The following is a 24,119-nucleotide window of genomic DNA, read 5'->3' as shown; positions in this document are numbered from 1 at the left end:
GTTAATGAAGTCAAAATAGTGGGACTTTGGTACAAAGTCCAATGTATAAAGTGTAACGGTTTATTATTTATATTGAACTTTTTAAATACACAAATGTGTTTAATCGCATATTTGCTTTTGCTATGAAATTGGTATCAAAAATCGTAAAATTTTAATAGTGTAGTTGCTACCAATGACTACTAAAAAATGTGGTATAGTGACACCCCTGCATGCCTGTAGTTTAAAGTTTAAAACTCAACCTTACCAAATATTCCCCAAGCAGACAAAAAAAGGGTCTGCCTTTTCATTAAAAGAGGAAGATCTCAGCTTCATGTTCTCTACAACGAACAATTATACAATGCATTTATGTATCTTATGAGATAAGGTGAGATATAAAATCAATAATTATATTGTGGTAAACGCTTTTGAAAAGTTATAGGACTGGCGTGGGGAAATCAATGACCTAAAACACAGTTTTCCAACATAGATGCGTCATTCCTTCTTCCGTACCTCTTTTGAAGAGTTCAACAGGTTGAACAAATGAGGTTCTTCTCTACTGGCTGAACCTTTTAGAAACTTCATCAGCACATTGAAGTCAACCACTCTTGAAATAACAAAAGTTACATAAAAAAAAAACACTAAAGTCACAGAAGAACGAACCTACAAAAGATACTTTGAACAAAACCACCCGATTGTTCCAAAATGTATAACCTTCTCTGGTCAAACTTGTTTTGTCTAGCATCTTAGTATCTTTAAGAAGCTTTTTTTAACACATTGTTTGGATTTCAAGCTGTGAGATCTATCAGATGTTCAAACTGAAGATCAACATACAGTTTATTCGAAATATTACATGCTTAAAATTGTCCAGCAAATCATTATCATAATGTGTAGGTTAGTTCTGCTGAACTTCCATGGTATTAGCATTGGAACAATACACCCTTTTTCTTTGCGAATCCACAATTCGGACAGGGTTTATATGAATCACACTGATTCAGTTCACACAATGATTATCTATGCATTGTATTATAAGCAATTAGTCTGCATGAGACTAAACCATGTGTGCGGCTCAGTGTCATAGTGAACTTTGACACAGTCAGGCAACTGTGCAATAGCTTCCTTTCTGAATACGTGTTTAGTATAAGCACTGATTTCCCTCTTTATATCAACTTACTGACAAAGTAAGTTGGTCTCCAGGAAGCATTTCAAACCAACCTATAGCAATATAGTATGTTTTGCTACATTAGCCATTGAGAGATTCGGGTCCCAGGGTTCCACTCAGAGCCATGGCAACAGGTGTCTCCTGGTGACACCAGGCTTACAACTCTTGTACCCAGCATGCTCCTCTCCTGGGGCCCGTCCGGTAGCTTGATGCAATTAATGAGCAAGCAAACTTTTGTTACCTTAGGGACCGAAGGTGGCCGAACCATCTGTGTATAATCTATCAGTGACCTACGTTATAATCTATCAGTGAGAACTTCATGCATGTCCTACAACTGGATCTTTGGCTCCCAAATGCCTTGTGCTCCCCAAGGTGTAATTCGCCAGTCTGACACGATCTCCTTGGGGAAAGAAAATGGAGGGTTACAAAGTGAAGTGGTTTGATGACACTGGAGGAACTAAGTACTGAGGCCGTCCCTGTCGGCATAGCAGCCCGCAGTAAACAGTTCTCACACAAGAGGATACCTATTCATCCTAAAGTCTTGTGGTTATTGGCGTACTTACAATATAGTACAAACTACACGGCTCCAATATGAGGTCCCATCACAACCACGAGACAATATTATGAAAGGAATTTTAGGGAATTCCACTGTATTGAGCATTCATAACCAAGATGGCCCTTGTTGAAGGTTGGCATGCTGCTTTGTGGCTGAAGCCATGGAAAACAAAAAGGCTATTGAAGGAGAAATGAGATTCATATCCTCAGAAAGGAAAAATTCCAGAGATTCATGCCTCTGCCTTTTACGTTCTTCTCAAACATCAGCAGGCAACTAACCTAGTTCACTCTGACCTGGTGAGATGTTCACCAAATGTTTCAATTGGACTAGAACAGCTGTAAAAATTAGTGAAATTTAATGTATTGTATCAGTCAATATTGGATATTTAATTGTAAAAATAGGGGAAAAAAAGAGCATGTGCATTTGCATTTTACAACCTGTTATTTTATATTGTATTTTAAGTGTTAGATGATAAGTAGTTAAAATTTAATAACACTTTAAAAGGTAGGGTAGGCAATTTCAGAAAGGCTTACAATAACAAGCTAGATTTAAAGGCATTAGATCCCACCCTCCCTTCAGAGAGTCTCTAAAGCCACACCTCCTCCAAAACACATGAATGCGCACAACCAGAGCAGATTCTGCAAAGCGTCATAAGAGACGGCATTATAATCACCTCATGTCTCTCTCAAAGTGCATAACATTACAATAATAATGAACATAAACAACTTACAGAGCTCTTACTGTACTTGTGTAAGTACACAACTCAACAAAATATACAGTTCTAGTGGGTTTTGGATATTTTAATCCAAAAATCTTACATATTGTGCCTTTAAGAAATTTTGCAGTGAAAAAGTGTATATAAAGTATTTTTCCTAATTGTAAGGTAATCAAATTCTTTGTATCTTATTTAGTCCTGTAAAGCAGAATTTCTCTGTAATGAAAAACAAAAATAAACCTTAAAGGGTTAGTTCAGCCAAAAATGAAAATAATGTCATTAATTACTCACCCTCATACCGTTCTACACCCGAAGATCTTACAGAACACAAATTAAGATATTTTTGTTGAAATTCAATGGCTCAGTGAGGCCTGCATAGCCGGCAATGACATTTCCTCTCTCAAGATCCATTAATGTACTAAAAACATATTTAAATCAGTTCATGTAAGTACAGTGGTTTAATATTAATATTATAAAGCGACGAGAATATTTTTGGTGCGCCAAAAAACAAAATAATGACTTGTATAGTGATGGTCGATTTCAAAACACTGCTTCATGAAGCTTCGGAGCGTTATGAATCAGCGTGTCGGATCATGATTCGGATCGCGTGTCAAACCGCCAAACTGCTGAAATCACGTGACTTTGGCGCTCCGAACCGCTGATTCGACACGCTGATTCATAACGCTCCGAAGCTTCATGAAGCAGTGTTTTGAAATCGGCCATCACCATATAAGTTGTTATTTTGTTTTTTTGGCGCACCAAAAATATTCTCGTCGCTTTATAATATTAATATTGAACCACTGTACTCACATGAACTGATTTAAATATGTTTTTAGTACATTAATGGATCTTGAGAGAGGAAATGTCATTGCTGGCTATGCAGGCCTCACTGAGCCATCGGATTTCAACAAAAATATCTTAATTTGTGTTCCGAAGATTAATGAAGGTCTTACGGGTGTGGAACGGCATAAGGGTGAGTAATCAATGACATTATTTTCGTTTTTGGGTGAACTAACCCTTTAAAACAACCAATAATCCAATCTTCAGTCATAAATATAAATGTGCATGTGTCAGAGCATTTGGAAGTGAGAGTGTGGAAGCTACGTGAGATGACACCACTATGTGCCACAAAAAACAGCCTTAAATAAAAGGTTCTAAAGAAGCCTTTGTACTTTCACCTGTGTACAGAGTTATGAATTGAAGTGATACCATGCTTTACAATGACCATTATGATCTTACCATTCTAGTTACAAGGTAACTCGCAGCCACAAGGCCAGCTGTTTCATAAAGGACAATCAATATATATATATAAGCCTAACAACTATTTACCTAGACATTCATGCATCACTTTATTCACCCTTTTATCTCATTATCCTTATTCAAATTCATGCTGCTTGCTCAAGAAGTGGAACCGCCTGGTACCATTTTGTCATTACATCACTGGCAACACGCCCATAACAGGTCACTGCCTAGTCATACCCTCACTAGATAAGAGCAAATGGACAACAGTCCCCACACCTACTCAACAGGTCCAGCTGGTTTCATGAGCAATCAATAAGCAAGAGAGACAGACGATCCCCCCAGTTTTCTTGGACGTTTGTTTTTGATACTTGACTAAGGCCTTTTAGTTTGCCCTTGCAATGTCATAACCATTAATACTACGAATACTTCCAAGTTTTCAAAATTTATAGCAGGTCTAGCCAGTTTTTCAGAATTAAATAGAAATATGTGAATAATATCATGAGTCACTCTTGTTTCAAACAGCAATCAATGGGCTCGAGATCTCAGGGAGGGGCTTGTTTGAAAAGCTGTGCGTAATAAAAACAATAAAATTTGATAAGCATGATAAAACTTTACAGAACTTTTGTAGATCGCACTGGTTTAGGGCTGTCTTCTGTTTTATAAGTCTTTAACATAAACTCTACCATAGGTGAAAATCACTCAAATCACAGTGATTTCATATGTTCCAATAAGAAATCCAGGGCTCAACAGTGCAAGCATTTCACTCGCATTTGCGACTAAAAATATATGTGTGAAGAAACTGTAAAATATATTTAGAAGCAAGTATGCGAATAAAAAAGTCTCTGCTGGTGCTTAAAGTCCCAAAAAAAATATATATATCAGTTTTATGAAATTTAAAGTCATAAACGCCTGGTTTCACAGACAGGGCTTAAATTAAGCCAGGATTAGGCGTTAGTTCAATTAGGGCATTTTAGTAGCTTCTATAAATGTGCCTTAGAAAAAAATATCACTGGTGTGCATCTTGAGACAAAACAATGGCTTGAAATTGATTATCATTTTAAGAGGTCTTAAATTTGGGAGTGGAAAACCAGAAATCGCATACAGCCTAATGTCATTATTAAAGTTCAAAAGGTTATGATTTTAATGAGCAGCAGGCGATAAAAAAAAAAAAAAACATACATTTCAAAATAGTTTGTGTTTTTCGGGCTTGTTTATAATTAAAAGTCCTGCATTATGAATAAATATTTAGATAATTATTAAATAAAGTTGAAGCAAAAATATTTAAAAACCTGCTGTACTTTTGATTTCTAATAAATTAAATCATTTTGCTTGTAAATGTCTTGTGTATTCCTTTACTAAGGAAAACACATCTCACACACATTATTTGATACATTTTTAGGAGCACATGTGCTCCTTGGGAAAAGAAGCCCTGAAATCAAAAAATGATTTTTTTTTTTTATGTTTTTGAAAACAGTCTCTTATACTTGCCAAGGTGGAATTTATTTAATTAAAAATGACAGTAAATAATATTACAGTAAAACTGTAATACTGTAAAATATATACTATTATAAATACTATAATAAATACATAAATTTATATACATAAATACTATTTTCTATTTTAATAGATTTTGAAATGTTAAAATTTGTAAGATATATTATATATGCAATATGTTGTGTAAAATGTAATTTATTGTGGTGATGCAAAGCTGAATTTACAGCAGCATCATTACTCCAGTCTTCAGTGTCACATGATCCTTCAGAAATCATTCTAATATGCTGATTTGCTGCTCTAGAAACATTTCTTATTATTATCAGTTGTTGTTTTTCACAATTATATGATGAATAGAAAGTTTAAAAGAACAGCATTTACGTTGTATTTGAAATAAAAATCTCTTGTAAAATTATGTCTTTATCGTCACTCTTGATATATATATATATATATATTAAATTTTCTTATAAAATGAGCGTTTTTATCAAGCTTGTATGTTTATGTTCAGTTATTTCACTTTAATGGCAATGAAAATGACCTATTAATTGCCATTAAAGTGAAATTACTGAACCTAAACATACGAGCTTGATAAAAATGCTAATTTTAGAAGAAAATTTCATATGGCACTTAGAGGCTTTTGCATCTGAAGTCTTCATATATATTATTCATACACTAGATATAATTTTTGGTATATTTTTACTAGTGGGTGCAGGACACTATAGTTAATTTATGTAAGTGAGGATAGCAAAATAAAGTAAACTGTGACATATTATACCCAAAAAGTCTTCATACAGTGGACTACTAGTAAATTGATAAAAATTTGGGACCAAAAATTATTCAGATACTTTGACCTGACCATGTTTTGCTTAAGTGTTATCTGACATAATTAAGATTAATTTTTTCTGACACAGTTTAACTCTGAGATCTTGAAATATTTTATTACCATTTTTTTAAACTATAGTGAATAAACTGTATTAATAAATGAAATGTTCAAGGTGTCTGAATAAATTTTGGTTTGACTGTCTATATGAGATATAGAGAATTTCTATAAAAATTAGAAATTCCTTGAGAAAAAAAAAATATATATTTTTGATATTTTGCAATGAAATAATCCAAAATAAAAACACCTGGAACTGAACGAAAAATACTCCATAGGCTAGCCACTGGTAACTCATACTCTGATATCAGATATCAAAGGCCTAATAAAAATTGCAAATCACCTGAGATAATACCATGAGACAATGTCACTTTTGTTCGTTTTTGACATTTTGCATTGGGGAAAGGAAAAAAAAACTGGGACACAAACAAATACTTTACAACCACTGGTAACTCAGTAAACTTTAGCTGATTTTTGAGATAAAATCTTCAGATAAAAACTTTCTTGGCGTCTGAAATCACTATGACTCATTAAAAAATTTAAAAATAAATACCTTGTTCTACAGCAGTATGTATCTCCTGAGGGTGTTAAAATATACTTGTGAAACTATGTGGAAATGGATTAGCAATCCCAGGCTGAGCCCTTATTGAGTGGGAGTCAAGTCCTCAAACTTTTAAAAGGATCCGACTACTGTGTTTACACTGCAATCATAGATGCTAAAAAAAGGACTTTAGCATGTTTCAGGACGGATGACTCAAAGTTAAATTCAGCATCAAATGTGGGCAATGTGTCAGAAGGGCTCAAATCCGCGCAATCCTCATAAATGCACACACTTATTCAATATATTGCACACAAACACACTCCTGCTTTACAACAAACATGCTAAGTGATTACAGCATTGGAGGTTTAGCAATAATGAGTTACATCAGCTCTTCTTCAAAGCCTTTGGTTCAGAAATATGTTCTTTTTGACAAATTAATTTGCATGACTTTTCTGGTTGTTGACTGGATAAGGATTTTAAAAATGTCTTGATTGACATGCCAAGATGTTTCTAAATTTTAGTCATTTCAATGACTTTTCCAGGCCTCATTTTAAATTATTTTATATTTTTTCCTTAATATGTTTTCGGCAAGGATATTTAGAGGTTTTGAATGTACGAACCCTGAAAATTTATACTATAAAGGGCTCTTCTTAACAATCTGCAATAAAATTAAAACTGAACAACGTATACAGTGAATTTGTCATGAATTTATTATGAATAAACAGATATAAACGGAAGCAATTAAATTGAAATGTCTGATAACAGCTTTTAACACTCCCTTTTTTGATGTGCATGTACAGTTGAAATGGTCCAAGATGCCAAAAACAAAGTCAAGCTTAATTTCATTCAGAAACGCACGTAGATGTGTAAAGTAACCATTAATTACAATGACACTTCAAGTGAACCCTCTCAAATGCTGACAGTACTTCATGAAACCTGAAGTGGCGTGGAAATTTTCCTTCTCAGCTATTGTGTTGTGGGTCACGTCTGAGTATATGCCACCGCTTAGACAAGACAGACCGGTTTGATTGTCACACACACACATACTCATTTACACCTCCTGCTTTCTGAAATATCCACCCTTCTTCTACACTTTGAGCTTTTAGTCAGTACATACCTCATATCAATGTGTTTATTAAAGGCAAAGTGCCAATAAAAGATTGGCAACCTACAGTTTTTTCATATGACAAGATATAAAAATGAGAATAATACATAAAGCTGGAACTGCAAGGTGAGATACCTGGTCCCCCCTTCCTCCCACCCCCACCTTGTTCCTTAGGGAGTGACAGAAGAGAGGCAAGCAGGGACAGAAAGCTTGTTTATCTAATAAGAGCCCTCAGTGGAATATCCACCTGCTTACACGACGCACAAATATCACGACTATGATAAGACGATTTTTTTCAAATATTAAAAAAAAAAAAAAAATTCCTTAAATTTACTAAATCGTTAATTTAAAAAATAAAAAAATCGATATGGTGATTATTTTACGTCCTGACGTTAATTGCGTCATCACGCGTTCCCTCGCATAACGGCGTGGTATGCGATTTGTTCTAAAACCGTGCACTTTTTATTAGATTTTCTCGGCTAAGACTTTCAATTTTTTGTAATATTATGAGAATAAAATGATATTTATAAAAAACAATCCCGATTCGTAAGGGTGTGGATAAAACGGCCAGGCAATTAAGTCGTAAATATATTTCCAGTATGTTTTATTTCTCGGTTCAACGATGAGTTGATGACTCGTTGATTTCCACAGATTCATTGAAAAGATCCGACTCAAAAAAAGTTTCTCGAATCTGACATCGCTATTAAAAATCCTAACGGACCAAACTTTCTTCTGAAGTCGCTTTTCTGAGTTGTTTGTGTGGAGTAGCGTAACTTAGTTCCTGACATCTTAAAATGTGACCTCGTTAAACTTCCTCATAAATAGTGCTTGTAACTATTTGAGTGACTTTCTGTTGCTATTTCGGGACTTACCTCCTTATCTTCTTCTGTGCTGTCTCTGTCGAGTTCACCGATGTAGTACTGCTCCATCCACCTCCGGGCGTTCTCCGAGTGGCGGTGTGGGGGTCCTTCGATCTCCCCGCTGATGTCCTTGCCAGACCGGCGGAGAATGAGCGCCTCTCCGCCCGGGTGCATTCGAAGGAACCCTGTCACATCGTACACGCGCGTCCCTAACAACACCCAGCAGGAATCCTTAGTGCAATGTTTGGCTACCTCCTTTTCAGAAAAAAAGCGAGGGGACACCGAAGGCGACATTTTATTATTCATTTAGGGGTGTCCACAAGAGGATAGAGAAAGGTAGGCACGCAGGTGGGACCCCCACTGAATTTCTCCAGCGACTGTGGACTAACTACTGACTTTCGACTTCGAGCCTGGGCAGAGTTCATAGCCGGCCTGCTCATTAAGCATCTCATTAATAATTCATGACGTAGTCACTGCAGATCTGAGCACCTGTTGCGCGCCCTGTAAGTGTGGCAAACGTTTTAATACTGTGTGTTGTGTTGTGTCGTGTCGTTTGTTCTAGTTTATTCCTCACACTAAAGTTTGTTTTGTTTTGTTTTTATTCTAAATTACATTTATGCCAAAAGTTGGCTCCTCACGTAAACAATCGATACTTGCTCATTATACTTCCTCCTTGTGGGCGTTGTTGGTGTCGTTTTGTTTGCACACAGGGCGCGACTTTAGATAGGCTGTAAATACAGTTTTATGGCACAGTGAGACGTGACTTAATCAGTGAGACATTTTTTTTAATAGGCCTATTTAATTTTAATTTGAGCTGACAAAAAGCGCTGCTGTTTTCCCATCTTGGTCATCTGGCTGAATTGTTCAGCCTGGTCACTAGCATAAACCAGCTAAAACTAGGAAATTTTCAGCACATCAGCGATTTAGCCGATCTATAAATCGTTTTTTTTTTTCTCTCTCTCTCTCTCTTTCACTATAGGCTAACAATATATAATGAGATTTGTTTTTACTTGCATACAGCCACGAGCCACTTTTAATAGCGTCCTGATGTCATACGAGCACACATCAGTTGAACAAACAGATGAATGATGACTGACATCAACTAAATACGAAATTAAAAACGAACATATACACACAAAACTGTGATTGATTAACGAAAGTCAATCTGGTCACGCTGTTCTACTAATCTTTTGATTAATCTAAATCCTTTCATAACTAGTTTTTGCCATCAGTACCTTATAAAACCTAAAATTAAAATAATAATGATAAAAATATTAATAATAAAGGGGTTTTCCCATTATACTTTCAGGGTTTGGGCCCAGTTTAGGTTTTATTGGAGTTTATCACAGTTTCGTCTCAGGGTGGCAGTATTGCAAAGTAAATAAACAGGTTTCACAAACATGCTCAACATTTTCCATGTTTATTTTCCTACAAAGGATGTAGTAAATTGCAAGAACATCGTACATAATATTTAATCTACTAGCTATTGCATGTAAAGCATTGTCTAAAGACTTAAATAGTTTGTAAAATTATAAATACAGTTATAATAGGCTAATATTTGGAATCAAATGTTCTTCATGTGTTGTGTTTCATGAATTCTAAGTATTAACAGGTGGAGTATGGAGATATCAGTGGTGATGTATGTACTGTAGACTGATTTAAGGGCGACAGAATAATGGGAGGAGCAATTAAACAGGAAGGACATTTAGTGGCTGTTGAAATTTGCACTGGTGGTTACTTAGAGATTTATTGCAGCTCCATATTTTATGGCATTGAACTAAACAAATTTATAGCATGGGAGAAGATAAAGAGAGGGGGAGAGTTCAGAGAGCTTTGTTCCGTATTGTTTGATCAAATAATATACAAAAATAACGCCTGTTTTGCTTTTCCAAACAATTATTAGTTTTTCTAGAGATTTAATTTAAGATTATGGTAGGGTTGGAAATATTATCACGATGATTTCTGAATAATTCAACAATACTTTTCAGTCACATTTGAAGGTTGCAGATAAATATGTCTAGGTTTGAATAGGCTATTGAAAGTGGTTTCTGTGTGACCTGCTACATCATGCAAAGCTGGTAAGGCCTGTCTTGAGGTTTTTGAAGGTGATGATTGGTTTTCATGAGACAACTGACAGTTAAAGGCAGCAAAGTGTTTCTAAGACCTCGCTTTTCATTTTCAATGGTGGATGCTAAGAAATTAAATCATGAATCCAAGAGAGTCCACATTACACAGTTTATTTGAATTAGCTGCCTTGAATGTACAGAATTGATTTTAAGGTCCTTTTAATGGATTTTAATGTACTGAAAGGGTTAGTTCACCCAAAAATGATTTTTTCTGTCATTAATTACTCACCCTCATGTCGTTCCACACCCGTAAGACCTTCGTTCATCTTCGGAGCACAAATTAAGATATTTTTGAGGAAATCTGAGAGGTTCCTGATCCCCACTAAAAAGCAACATAATACCGTCATTCAAGGCCCAGAAAGGTAGTAAAGACATCGTTAAAATAGTCCTTATGCTGACCCAGGTGCCGGCCAATACTGAGTCGGCATTCTGACGTAGAACCTGGAAGCATTGCAGGGTGTTTACAATGTAAACAGCGTAGGAGAATGACAGGGGAGAGAAGAAATGGTTGAATATATCAGTTATTTTTGTTTTGTTTTTGCAGTATTTTCATTTAAGGTAGCACCACTGTAGTCACATGAACTGTTTTAAATATGTCTTTAGTACCTTTCTGGGCCTTGAAAGTGGCAATTACGTTGCTTTATATTGGGGATCAGAAACCTTGTGGATTTCATCAAAAATATCTTAATTTGTGTTCCGAAGATGAATGAAGGTCTTACTGGTTTGGAACAACATGAGGGTGAGTAAGAACATTTCTGCCATTTTTGGGTGAACTAACCATTGAATGCACTAATACTAATACAATTTTAAAATGTGATCCAAATTGTAGTTTTAAATGTATTTATTTGTTTGTTTGTTTGTTTAAAACAATACAATATAAAGAATCACACTGTAAGCAGGTGAACCTGCTTTTCAAAAAAAGCTTGATGTCCCACAGTTCTGTAAAGTTTCATACAATTAAAATGTTTGTTTTTGATTAATATATGCCTGCTTTATGCCATTGTATTTTATGTCATTTTTATTTGCTTTTCGATGTATTTGCTTTTTTAAATGTAATGCAAATTATTGATTGATTGATTGATTCGTTCGTTCGCTCGTTCGTTCATTTTATCACCATACAATGTAAAGAATCACAATAAGCAGGTGAACCTACTTTTCAAAAAGGCATTATGTCAAAAAATCTGTAAAAAAATTTCACCAATTTAAGTTAGACAAGCTCAAAATATTCACATTTTTAAAAAGCTTCTGAAGATCTTTTAGTTTTTGATTAATTTAGCTTTATTATGCCATTCTATTCCATTCCATTGCTTTTTGTCTGTATATGTAATCCAAATCTTATTTATTTGTTTGTTTGTTTGTTTTCATTTATTGTTTGTTTGTTCCATTTTTATTTGCCTTTTCAATTTCTAATTTGTTCACAAATTAAAGCTTTTTAAATGAATTAATTCCATTTGCTTATCCATTTATTTACGGTCCGTCAAAATGTGTTTAAAATCACAGTTTTAAATGTATTTATTTATTGTTTGTTTGTACCATTTTTATTTGGCTTTCCAATTTCTAATTTGTTAAAAAATTTAAGTTTTTTTTTAATGAATTAATTCCATTTGCTTTTCCATTTATTTACTGTCTGTCAAAATGTGATTAAAATCATAGATTAAATGTATTTATTTATTATTTGTTTGTGTTGTTTTTATTTGATTTTTTATTTATTCAAAAATTTATGATTGTTGTTATTTTTATGTTCTTTTTTCTTTTTTTTAATACTTTGACATATGAAGCACTTTGAACTTCATTGTATGAAAGATGCTACTATACATGAACTCAATGATGAACGCCTTTTATTCATTAACCTTGATAATAATTGTCATGTATTTTTTTAATTCCACTAAATTCAAATATCCATCTATGAGATACACTAATAAACAAACACATAACCCATGAGCCATTGTCATCCTATAGCAGCCTCATTGCCAGTAAAGCATGAGTTGCTTTAATTTATGTTTGTAGGCTACACAAAGCTTCTCTCCCAGGAGCACGTCGACCAATTCACAGCCCTCGTTGTTCTTAGAAAGCTTCTTTGTTCCCTCCTACGAGATTCTAAATTTACCCACCAGAGACAAAAGGTAGCGTGATAATTAACTGCATGTCACTGCTGCCGAGGACCTGAAACGCGAGACACCCTCTGCCCATTGTTGTGTCCAGTTCAGGGCAGTGGCGGAGTGACATCACTTGGTGATGTCAGGTTCACAGGGCGGAACTGGACCGTCGGGTCCCCTGTGATTGGTCACATCTTGCGGCACAACAGGTATAAGAGTTCTATGCTCAGTCAAAGCATGCAAAATTGTACGCATAATTCTGCAGCATCCCTAGGACGACCTGAACTTAGTTGGTTACCATGGCAACTGTTGTACCGGTGAGTACTTGGAGAATAAGAATGCTCTTTTTGAGTTTAGATGAGTTGATTATTTACTTTTGATAACTTCACACATGGTTGGATTTCAATATGGTCCAGACAGAAATAACAATTTAGGGCTCATGCTGCACACCAAAAAGTATTTATTTTATTTTATTTACCAATTTTTTTTATTATTTTGGTGATATTTATAAGGTAGATTTTGATTTTAGACACATTTATGACTTAGATGTTCACCTTTTTTGAGAAGAGGGTTAAAAGAGGTTGAGAATTTAAAAATGGATTGCTATTTAATACAGTAGTGTCTGTGGTGGTGATACTAGTGAAATAAAAGACACGCCTTGGATCACTTAACATGATGAATCTTATTCTCAGTTCAGATAGTTTGAGCATTCTTTGTTCTAGACTGGGTCATGTTCTGTCAGCACTATTGGTGTGGATGTATCATGTCTGTGCTCTGGGCCGATCAGGTGTCAAGTAAAAGAATCTGTGTGTCTTCAAGTTTGTTGTATAGAGTCTGTGTGTGTGAGGGCTTTAGTTTCTTAGGATGTAGTTAATTAATCGTGTTCTTGGTTTGAATCCAGTAGCTTGGTGAAAGATTTGTTATCAACTGGTTAATTCATAGAAAAGGTCTCCAAATGCCGATTTCACGCAATATAATTCTATATCTTTGTTCATGTTGTTCTTCCAGTGTGCATCATGTTATGGCAGCAGCAGCGTTCAGCTCTTTGGGAGAGGGCATGGTGGCGATTACATGTCCCTTTTCAGTTACAGAGGGCCCAGAGGGGCCCCTCGCCCACGTCTGGCCTACCACGCTCCGAAGATGACACTGCGTCAGATTTGTCGCATGTTGCGTATAATGCGGCAGCTACGCAATAAAGAAGCAGCAGCCGCTGCTGCAGCCGCCAGGTGAGGCTTACATTCCCAAACATTCATAATATTAGGGTCTCTTATAGTTAACATCTGTTATCTTCATGTAGTTCCAAACTCATATGACCTTCTTTCATCTATGGAACACACACACACACAAAAGAGTTGTTTAGCAGAAAAGTGAATGGTGACTACGGTCCAACAATTATATGAATAAATAAATAAATATAATAGAAATATTTATAAATATAATTATGTACATTTTTTTCAAGAAAGAAAATTGATGATTACAGAATTTTATCATATAGGCTATATGTACTATATAACTATATTTATATATTTTCAGTTTTTTACAGTAATTAATAATTAAACTTAATAATTCATTTGCTGCATAATTTGCCAGTTAGTTCCAAATGAAGCCACAGTTAAGCCATATTGTTCATCGTTTGTGAACGAATCGGCTAATTGTGTGATTCAAACATGTTTCACTCCTGAATAAATACTTGGTTACATTCCATAGTGTTGCCAAGTCCACGGTTTTCCCGCAGAATTGGGATACTTTTACACTGTTGCCGTGGGTTGTTTTTCATGTCAGAGGGTTGAAGTGACCCCAAATAACATGATATTTAGCCCCTGGAATGCAAATTTTACCAGGGGAACCCGCCAAAAACCCAGATTTTACCTCCCTAAACGCGTAATTTTAACCTCCTACACACAGTAATTTTTCTGTGGGACCCCCCTGAAACACGATTGGGCTAATTTTGAGTAGCAATTGGGCGAGTTTTGTTGTGAAAACCTGGCAACCCTGGCGTTCCACTTCGCTTTTAGACACACACTCGCAAACTTCCCTAAGCACTTCCCTTCGGGGGAATCCCTGCTGCCATTTTGAAGTGCGTTCCACTTCATGAAGTGGACGAGTGAAGTTTATATGGAAAGACCCTCGACCCCTCGATTTTGACAGAGGGAGCGAGTCTACTTCATATGTACACTTCAGGCGGCTCCATATACCACAATGCAACACGATTGTGACGCCACTGCAGACCGCGTTTAATTTACACCCACCACAAACAACTCTATGATATATTAATTAGTTTTTTAAACATTTGAAACAACCTAAACACACCTATATATATACATATAGAATGCTGCATTAAACAGTTTCGTAATAAAAAAAAATGTAAATAATAAATCAACTCCATAGTGGATTCCAAGTGATCAAGGGCTTAGGACATTCAAATTCAGCCCATTGCAAAGGTTCCGCCAGTAGTGGGCACTCATGCATCGTAAGCAATGACGTACATCCGAGTCAACGAGACTGAGGGAAGTTAGCGAGGGAAGGGCATAAAAAAAAAAAAAACTGGAACGCAGCCTTTGTTTAGGAGCTAACGAATGGGTTGAGTAAATGATTCAGTGACTCATTCATAAAGACATGCTTAGTTTCTGAATGAATCTGTGTTTTGAACGAATTAATGGCTGCATCCAAAATCACATACTTGAGTAGGTACTTATTTTGAATAAGTAGTTACTTCGCAACTGCTAAAAAAATACGTTCTATATAGTATAATAATATAGATCCGCACATACAGTGTTGGGGAGTAACTAGTTACGGAATTACGGAATTTAATTACAAAATAAATGTAAGTGTAATCTGTTACAATTTACTGAGAAAAAATGTGTAATTAAATTACAGTTAAAATGTTCATCATTACAAAGAGGTTACATCTGAATATTTTCATGCACATACAGATTTGATTGATTTCTTTCCCAAATTGCCAGACACCAATGTTTCAGGAGATTAGGACACATGATAGGACACATGCTTATTTGATAACTGTTTTATTTCTTATTTTTTTCTTTTTTTAAGATTAACTGTTTTTTTTCCAAAGCATTTAGATGCCAGTGTTTCCTGTGACAGCTATGCAAAGATTTTATTTCAAAAACAGTATTATAGCTATTAAACTATTTCTTGTTATGATTTTAACCTCAGATTGATCTCAAAGTAAAAAGAGGTTTTAACGTCTGATTTTGTGGTGGGTGTGCTTTAAAATTAAATTATTATAATCTTAATTCATGTGATGAAGGATTTTGAAAGACTGACAGTAATCAGTGTTGAGTACTACTGTAAGGTTAACCGTGCCTGGTTTAAATGTTTGAAAATGATTAACAGCTGAAAACATTCGTTAGAAATTTAGAAAAGTAATCAAAAAGTAATCAAATGTAATCAGTTACATTACTTTAATAAAGTAATTGAAAAGGTTACACTATACTTATTACATTTTAAATAGGGTAACTTGTAATCTGTAACCTATTACATTTCCAAAGTAACCTTCCCAACACTGCATACTACATTCGTCATGTTGTTAGTGTGAGTTGACCCACCAGCATCAGTTGTGTCGCATCACTGCCATCTTCTCCCATGGCCTTATGGGATAGTAAACTGTCCATCAAATGCACACTTCAGAATCTCCCCGGGAGCAGTAGGTCATCAGGGTAATTTTGCTTAATCTTTTATAAGTACTAAGAATTTGAACATACTTCTTTGTCAAATAGGCCTACTTTTTTTGCCTACTATAAAGTAGGGAAGTAAGCAATTTCGGATGCAGCCGGCATTTTGAACAAATGAATGATTTAAACACCTGTCGCCACCTACTGGCGTAATATCTAGTCTGTCAGGAGCTTGCAAACGGACAAGCGGAGTGATGAAAATACTGAACAGTCCCTGTGCTGTTTGTTCTCATCAGAAACTGTTGTATGAAATAAAATGTATGATGTATGATATATTTGATATTTACCTTCTGTGTTTCTGTTCTACAGAAAACAGGCCTCTCCTCCCAGCTCACCTACAATCAAATCGGAGAAGCGATGCTTACCTGCCTGTTTTCGACGTAGACGTAGTAACAATATTAAAAGAGTGAGTTAAGCATCCAGTTTCTCCAAAACCTCCCAACAACTTCAGCCCTGTGGGAGTTTACAAATTGGGGAAATGGAGCCAGACCTCACTCCACACAGAAGACTTAAAGTGAGGGACCAAGACATCACGTTCTACAATCTTGTTGGATTCTTTTGTTGGGAGGATGTAACATGCAACAAATCTGGTTTTGGTGGGAAGAAGTCAAGCAGATCTTTAGGTGCCCTGCGAGTGCTGGAACTCTACATATCTTACATTTCATAATGACACAAGAGTTTTTATATGTTTTTTTTTTCTGGATTGTTTGCACTTATTGAACTCCAATTGTGAAATCTATGAAATTCCAGTAGGGTCAAACAGTTTTGTGTGCTTCTATCTGTAATTAAACCAGCGGAAAGTCCTCATCAGGGTGGAAATACGACACAGCTATTTGTTTGTTTATTTATTCATCTGTTTGTTTGTTTCTGTGTGGGACAGGGGGCCCAAGGTTCCTTCTCTCTCAAAGAGGTGTGATGGAAACTTAGGTACCGGTGTGTATTACCGTGCTGAAACTAAAACTGATGTACACAGCTAGTGTGTGACAACATTGTGAATTTACTGATCTGCTTTTGATTAACCTTTCAATAATAAAACACCTATGATTTCAAAAGTTGAGTGGCGTTCACATGATTGAGCACAAATAATCATTAACTCAGCTTCAGATTACTTGCACAAAGTATTCAAGATTAGCCACTGCTGAACTGTTAAGAATAGTTTAGATAACAGAAAGGAAACAATACTTAAAGGGGCTCTATGTAGGAATGACACCCAGTGGTCGAAATAGGTACTGCAGTCCAAATATTGTTTGCCCCGCCCCCTCCTTCAAAGACGCGGGTGGCCAGCTTGAGGACACGCAACAAGAGGGAGCGCGATTGACAATGAAAGCCGAGGAGACTTACACACTGTAAGCTGATGAGTTGATGTATCTGTATTTTAATATGCTATCGTTCAGAGATTTTTATATGGATGCAGAGGCTTTTTAGGTCAGGTAGAATCTGCGATTTTCGGACCAGTTTGTTTGCTGGTTTCCATGGCTGCAATACGCGGTGTTTTCCGCCAACTGGCAACCTGTGATGTCGAAATACTATTGGATAAACTGGCAGCACACGGTTTCGCACAGACCAAAACAAAGACAGACATTCATTTCAAAGTAGAATATCTGGCTGTAGTATTGTTTTTCTGAGAAACAAGTAGGTGAACTTAGCATGTTTCCTAAATATCTGCAAACATATTGGGGTATTTTTATGCTTTATTAAAGTAAAAATCTTACATATAGCCCCTTTAATTAAAGCTTCAAGCAGCGATGAAAGGGCCCTCGCACCCGGGGCAACCGCCACCTGGTGGCCTTAGGAAAACAGTGAATAGTGGGCGACATGCATGTAAGCGTGTGGCGAAACATCAAATTTTGTCAGGCCGCCATGGACACGCCCTTCAATGAAAACTCAAGATCTTCGCAATTTAACGTCACAAAGGCCTTTAGATTAGACTGACCAAATATGATGTTTATCTGATTAAAGCTCTAGGAGGAGTTCGTTAAAGAATAACGTCTGGAAATGGCAAAAACTGCAAAAATTTTGCAGAGAAAATTCTAAATATCTCACTTCCAAAATATCTGACTTTTTTGTAGGTACTGGGCTGTTACATGTGTCTGCCGAATTTCATACCTGTACGTGAAACGTAGCGCGAAGGGCGCTTAATTGAAATTTTGTAGGTGGTGCTATCGAGCCATTTTGCCACACCTAATTTTGAAACCCTTTTCAGACGTAAATTTTCACCACTTCTGACGCGTGTGCAAAGTTTCATGAGTTTTCGAGCATGTTTAGGCCCTCAAAAATGCAATTCATTTTGGAGAAGAAGAATTGATTGTGCAATTACAATCGGGCCCTAAAAATTGAGGCAAAAAATTGTTATTGTGTAAATATTGCATAAATTAAAAATCTTGTTATAGATGAATATAAAATACAATCTAAATCTAAACTACAAGTTAGTTTCCAGTCAGGATTTAGACCGTATCATAGTACTGAGACTGCTCTCATTAGTTACAAATGATTTGCTCTTATCATCCGATCGTGGTCGTATTTCTATATTGGTGTTACTGGATCTTAGTACTACATTTGATACTATCGACTACAACATTCTTTTGAATAGACTCGAAAATTACGTTGCCATTAGTGGAATTGCATTGGCATGGTTCAAATCATTCTTATCTGACAGGTATCAATTTGTAGTAGTAAATGAAAAGGTGTTATATCGATCACAAATTCAGTATGGAGTACTGCAAGGCTCAGTACTAGGACCGTTGCTTTTCACCATGCTACCCTTGGGAGATATTATTAGGAAGCATGGCATTAATTTTCACTGTTATGCAGATGATACTCAGCTTAATATTTCTTCGTGTCTTGACGAAACTTACCAATTCACAAAATTAACAAAATTCTAAACTATGAAAGTGAATGGTGACTACAGCGGTCAGAGAAAAACAACTTATATTTCACCCTACTTCCCACACAAAGCTTCAGACGACTTGTAATACAGTGCATAAGTCACAAGATCCACTATTATTAAGAATATATGGTTCTTTTGGAGGTTGAAATCCCCTGGTGACCATTCACTGTCATTATACTGGATGAAAGAACATAGCATGAACATTCTTCAAAACATTTCCTTTGGTACTCCACAGAAGAAATTAAGCTATATGGGTTTGTAACGACATGAAAGTGAACAAATGATGAGAGAAATTTTATTTTGGGGTGAACTGTTCCTTTCAAGAGGTTGAGCTCACCTCACGGTTACAATGGCTTTCCACTGACAAAGGGCAGATGAGGTTATCATCATCATTCACCGCTGACTGGACATCGCAGACTTTGCTACAAACCAGGCAGTGATGAAAATTTCATGGGTAAGATGTTTTCTGAACGTGAGCTGCTGGGGAGTCAGGTTGTAGGACAGGAAGCTGGGAATCAGGTGTCCATTTTGAGCAGGAAGTTTATCTTGCTTTCAGACTTGGTCTCACTCTTACATTAGCTGTTGACCTCTGAGGCTAAAGAACTGATGCTATAAATAAACAAATCTTCAAAACAGTCAAGTTTGAGTTTAAAAAATATGCATACCACTTACCAAAATCACTAGCTCTGATCTGATTGGCTGGCCTCATGCAGCTTTTGAGAGTCAGTGTGCACTTTTTACTAGTCTGCCTGTAAACAAAGTTGTGTACTAGGTACTGGGCCACAAAATGTTGTTTTAAAGGATTAGTTCATTTTCAAATGAAAATTACACCAAGCTTGCACCCTCAAGCCATCCTAGGTGTATATGACTTTCTTCTATCTGATGAACACAATCGGAGAAATATTAATAAATATCCTGACGCATCCGAGCTTTATAATGGCAGTGAGCGAGGATCAATGAGTTGAAGAAAGTGCCTCCATCCACAGCCATCCATCATAAACATATTCCACACGGCTCCGGGGGGGGGTTAAAGGATTAGTTCACTTTCATATAAAATTTTCCTGATAATTTACTCACCCCCATGTCATCCAAGATGTCCATGTCTTTCTTTCTTCAGTCAAAAAGAAATTAAGGTTTTTGATGAAAACATTCTAGGATTATTCTCCTTATAATGGACTTCAGTGGCCTCCAAACGGTTGAAGGTCAAAATTATAGTTTCAGTGCAGCTTCAGAGGGCTTCAAACGATACCAGACGAGGAATAAGGGTCTTATCTAGCGAAACGATCGGTCATTTTCGAAAAATATGTAAATGTATATGCTTTATATAAACAAATGACCGCCTTCCAAATGCTTCCGCCAAAACCGTACTTTCATGTTCTTCAAAAAGCTTACGCTGCTTTCTACTTACAGAACGAACGCAGCGCCAGTTACATTTTTTCCGTACGTTGAATAGGGAAGGCGTAGGACATACAGTGTAAGCTTTTTGAAGAATACGAAAGTAAGGTTTTGGCGGAAGCACTTGGAAGGCGATCATTTGTTTATATAAAGCATATACATTTTCGAAAATGACCGATCGTTTCGCTAGATAAGACCCTTATTCCTCGTCTGGTATCGTTTAAAGCCCTTTGAAGCTGCACTGAAACTATCATTTTGACCTTTAACCATTTGAGACCATTGAAGTCCACTATAAGGAGAATAATCCTGGAATGTTTTCATCAAAAACCTTAATTTCTTCTCGACTGAAGAAAGAAAGACATGAACATCTTGGATGACATGACGAGTAAATCGTCAGGAAAATTTTATATGAAAGTGAACTAATCCTTTAATAAAGGCCTTCTGAAGCGATGTGTTTGTGTAGAAAAAATATCCATATTTAACAAGTTACGAAGTAAAATATCTAGCTTCCGCCAGACGGCCTTCCGTATTCAACTTACGAAGAAAGTGTAAAACTCTCGCAGTTCAAAACGCTTACGCTACGACCTACACCTTCCCTATTCAACTTATGGAAAACACTCAACTGATATGACGCCAGTTTACACTTTATTCGTAAGTTGAAAACGGAAGGCGCTTCATAACTTGTTAAATATGGATATTTTTTTAGACAAACGCATCGCTTCGCTTCAGAAGGACTTTATTAACCCCCCGGAGCAGTGTGGAATATGCTATGATGGATGGATTCAGCTCATTCTCGTTGATCCTTGCTCACTGAAGCTCGGATGCGTCAGGATATTTATTAATATATCTCCGATTGTGTTCATCAGAAAGAAGAAAGTCATATACACCTAGGATGGCTTGAGGGTGAGTAAAGCTTGGGGTAATTTTTTGAAAGTGAACTAATCCTTTAAGAAAAATGTTCTCTTTTGAAAAAAATAAATAAATCACTAGGCTTGCCAAATTCTGCAAGTTTTGTGGAATCAAATGTTCAGAAGCCGTCTCATTTTGTAGGTCACATTTCTCGGCCGCACACGTAATTGAGGATGTCTAATTTCAGAGAAGTAAAATAAAATTTACATTCCTTGTGAGGCATAAATTAATGTAATATCTTTCTTACTTTGGAATGTAATGCTTACTTTTTCAAAATGAGGGAGACTCAATGAAGTATGTGGCCGACAAATGCAGAGGGCATTTGACAACAAGAGTTTTGAGTATTTAAACAAGATATTCATAATCACCATATAATCAACACATTCTCATGGAAACAATTTTATGCAAAAATGCTGCAAAGAAACCTTTTGGAAGCTTTATTTTAAGAGAGTATGTGTGTGAAATTACCTGTACTTATTTTAGAAAGACTTGTTTTGCTAATACTAATTGTATTAACATGCTGTTTCTTTTCTGTTTCATCAACAGCTGCCTGTCTATGACGACATCACTAATACCAGATTTACCCGCCACAAACCGTGTAAAAACAAACTGTGGTTAGTTGTGTGTTTTGAATGTCGGTCAGATGATCTCTTCCTGTTTATGCATATGGTCCTTAGCCAGAATAAGCTTTCAAGTGGACCACAACATATGTCAATAATCAAAAGTCGGGTTGAATGACACTAATGACAACAAAATTCCAGAAAACAACACAAAGTCCAAGTGCAAATTGTCAGCTTCATAACCGTAGTATTTCCTTGAAAGGTTTTGATATCGCAGCTGCAGCTTTACACCAGGAAACAGTTTTAGAGATGAATCACCAGTCAGATGACAATGTTCTCAATCATTCTACTAAGAAATCAATCTTTCTGTTTGCCCAAAACAAGATATGCTACCAATGAGTCATCTTGTAAAAATGTGGTCACCAGACCAAAAGTATGTTTGCACAGTTTCTTAACAAATAATGTTTCTGGCATTTCTCAGTTCCTTTCAATTCCATCCTCATACCACAATGAAGTACCAATCTCTTCAATGTTGGCATCAGCCCTTTAATTTCTCAAAATGGCTCCTCTTATTATCTTTAAAGGGATAGATCACCCCCAAAATTCACCCTCATGTCATTCCAAAGCTGTATGACTTTCTTTCTTCCTAGAATATAGATATTTTTTATCTTTAAAATGACCCCATTGACTTTCATTGTGTGGACCTCAAAATATCTTCTTTTTTCTTTGCAGAAGAAGCTAAGTCATACAGGTCCAGAACAACATATGCATAAATAAATAATGACAGAATTACAGTTTTTTGGGTGAACTATCCCTTCAAGTGACTTTATAGTTTGTTTACCCAACCACCCTCCCAATCATCAGCGTAATTGGTGGATGTGGTTTATGTTAGCCACATTGCCCTGGATACCTTTCACCTCCAAGTATGACCATTATGTGTGGCAGAAGTTACGTAAGGTCATTATCCAAGTCACTTTATCAAATGTTGGAACACGGGTAATGATGTGGCAGGTAATGTGTATAAACCACATTTTAATTTCACTTTGGTCAACCAACACAAGTATTCCATCAAGACATTGACAAGGAGGTTCCCCAAATGGCTCTACAGGTTTTTGGACTTGAAATATGTTACTGTCCTCATTATTTTTATCTTAAAAGACAAAAGCATATGTATTTAAAGTCGTGCAAGATTTGTGCTCGACTGATGCCTCAATGTGACTCCCGATTCACTCGGAAATATTCATGTTGGAGTCACGCATGGGGAGCTGTTGGTCAAGGTTAGGGCCACGGAGGGCATAAGTAAGCACACAAGGACCAGACATGAATAATTATGAGTCTCTCTGTTTAACACTGAAACTGAGAAGAGGGTTAAAAAAAGAACTAAACACAGGTGAACAATGACCCGTGGAGGTAGGCCGGACCGATGTGGACTGCACAGATCAAGGAGGTCTCGGAGAAATCGCGTCATCCCATGAGCCAACAGTAGACACTTGAGCCCTGGGTGTCACAAAGGGCCGCTATTGAGACGCCTCCCAAAGCACACTCACGTGGTGTTGAGTCGCTCACACATAAGATTGGCATATAAAATTGCACCTTGGTAGGTTTATCCTTTCTTTTGTATTTTATATAGGCAAAGTGTTTTGGGAGTTGTGCTTCTATAAAAAGGTCCAATTATTTAATCCATCTGAGGACAAAAAGTTTCATTTTGATAGGCCTTATTGTGAGGACAACATCTCTTGAATACAAAAGACCTGTTATGACGAAGCAGAGGGGCATTGGAGCCAGAGCCAATTAATTAACCTGGCTGGCAAAAGGCTAGATATCACATAGCCCAAATATTGCTTAACATTAGAGATGAAGTGATCATGTTTCAGATAACATGAAGCGCTAACCTGGTCTCACGCACCATAGTCAACAATGAACTGAAGA

General features: G+C 36.3%; 1 protein-coding gene and 1 long non-coding RNA gene across 3 annotated transcripts in view; one reads left to right on the top strand and one right to left on the bottom strand.

Annotated features, from left to right (window-relative positions):
- Positions 1 to 8,938, bottom strand: part of fa2h (fatty acid 2-hydroxylase) — a 31,722-nt gene extending 22,784 nt beyond the window's left edge. Inside the window, exon 1 of the mRNA XM_051884324.1 lies at positions 8,538 to 8,938. Within this exon, the coding sequence (XP_051740284.1) occupies positions 8,538 to 8,831 (294 nt within the window). The 5' untranslated portion in view covers positions 8,832 to 8,938. The remainder of the gene's footprint in view (positions 1 to 8,537) is intronic.
- LOC127507326 (uncharacterized) lies at positions 8,925 to 17,491 on the top strand. 2 transcript variants are annotated; one of them, XR_007928324.1, is made up of 3 exons: positions 8,925 to 9,028; positions 13,756 to 13,973; positions 16,749 to 17,491. It is a non-coding gene; the product is annotated as an uncharacterized LOC127507326 (long non-coding RNA). The 2 variants fall into 2 exon arrangements; XR_007928323.1 differs by lacking the exon at positions 8,925 to 9,028 and adding an exon at positions 10,985 to 13,064.
- Positions 17,492 to 24,119: the final 6,628 nt, after the last annotated feature.

The sequence above is a fragment of the Ctenopharyngodon idella genome, chromosome 24 (genome assembly GCF_019924925.1).
Source record: "Ctenopharyngodon idella isolate HZGC_01 chromosome 24, HZGC01, whole genome shotgun sequence".
Taxonomy (NCBI): Eukaryota; Metazoa; Chordata; class Actinopteri; order Cypriniformes; family Xenocyprididae; genus Ctenopharyngodon; species Ctenopharyngodon idella.
Note: the sequence above shows the minus strand (reverse complement) of the source record. Positions and strands in the feature narration are given on the sequence as shown.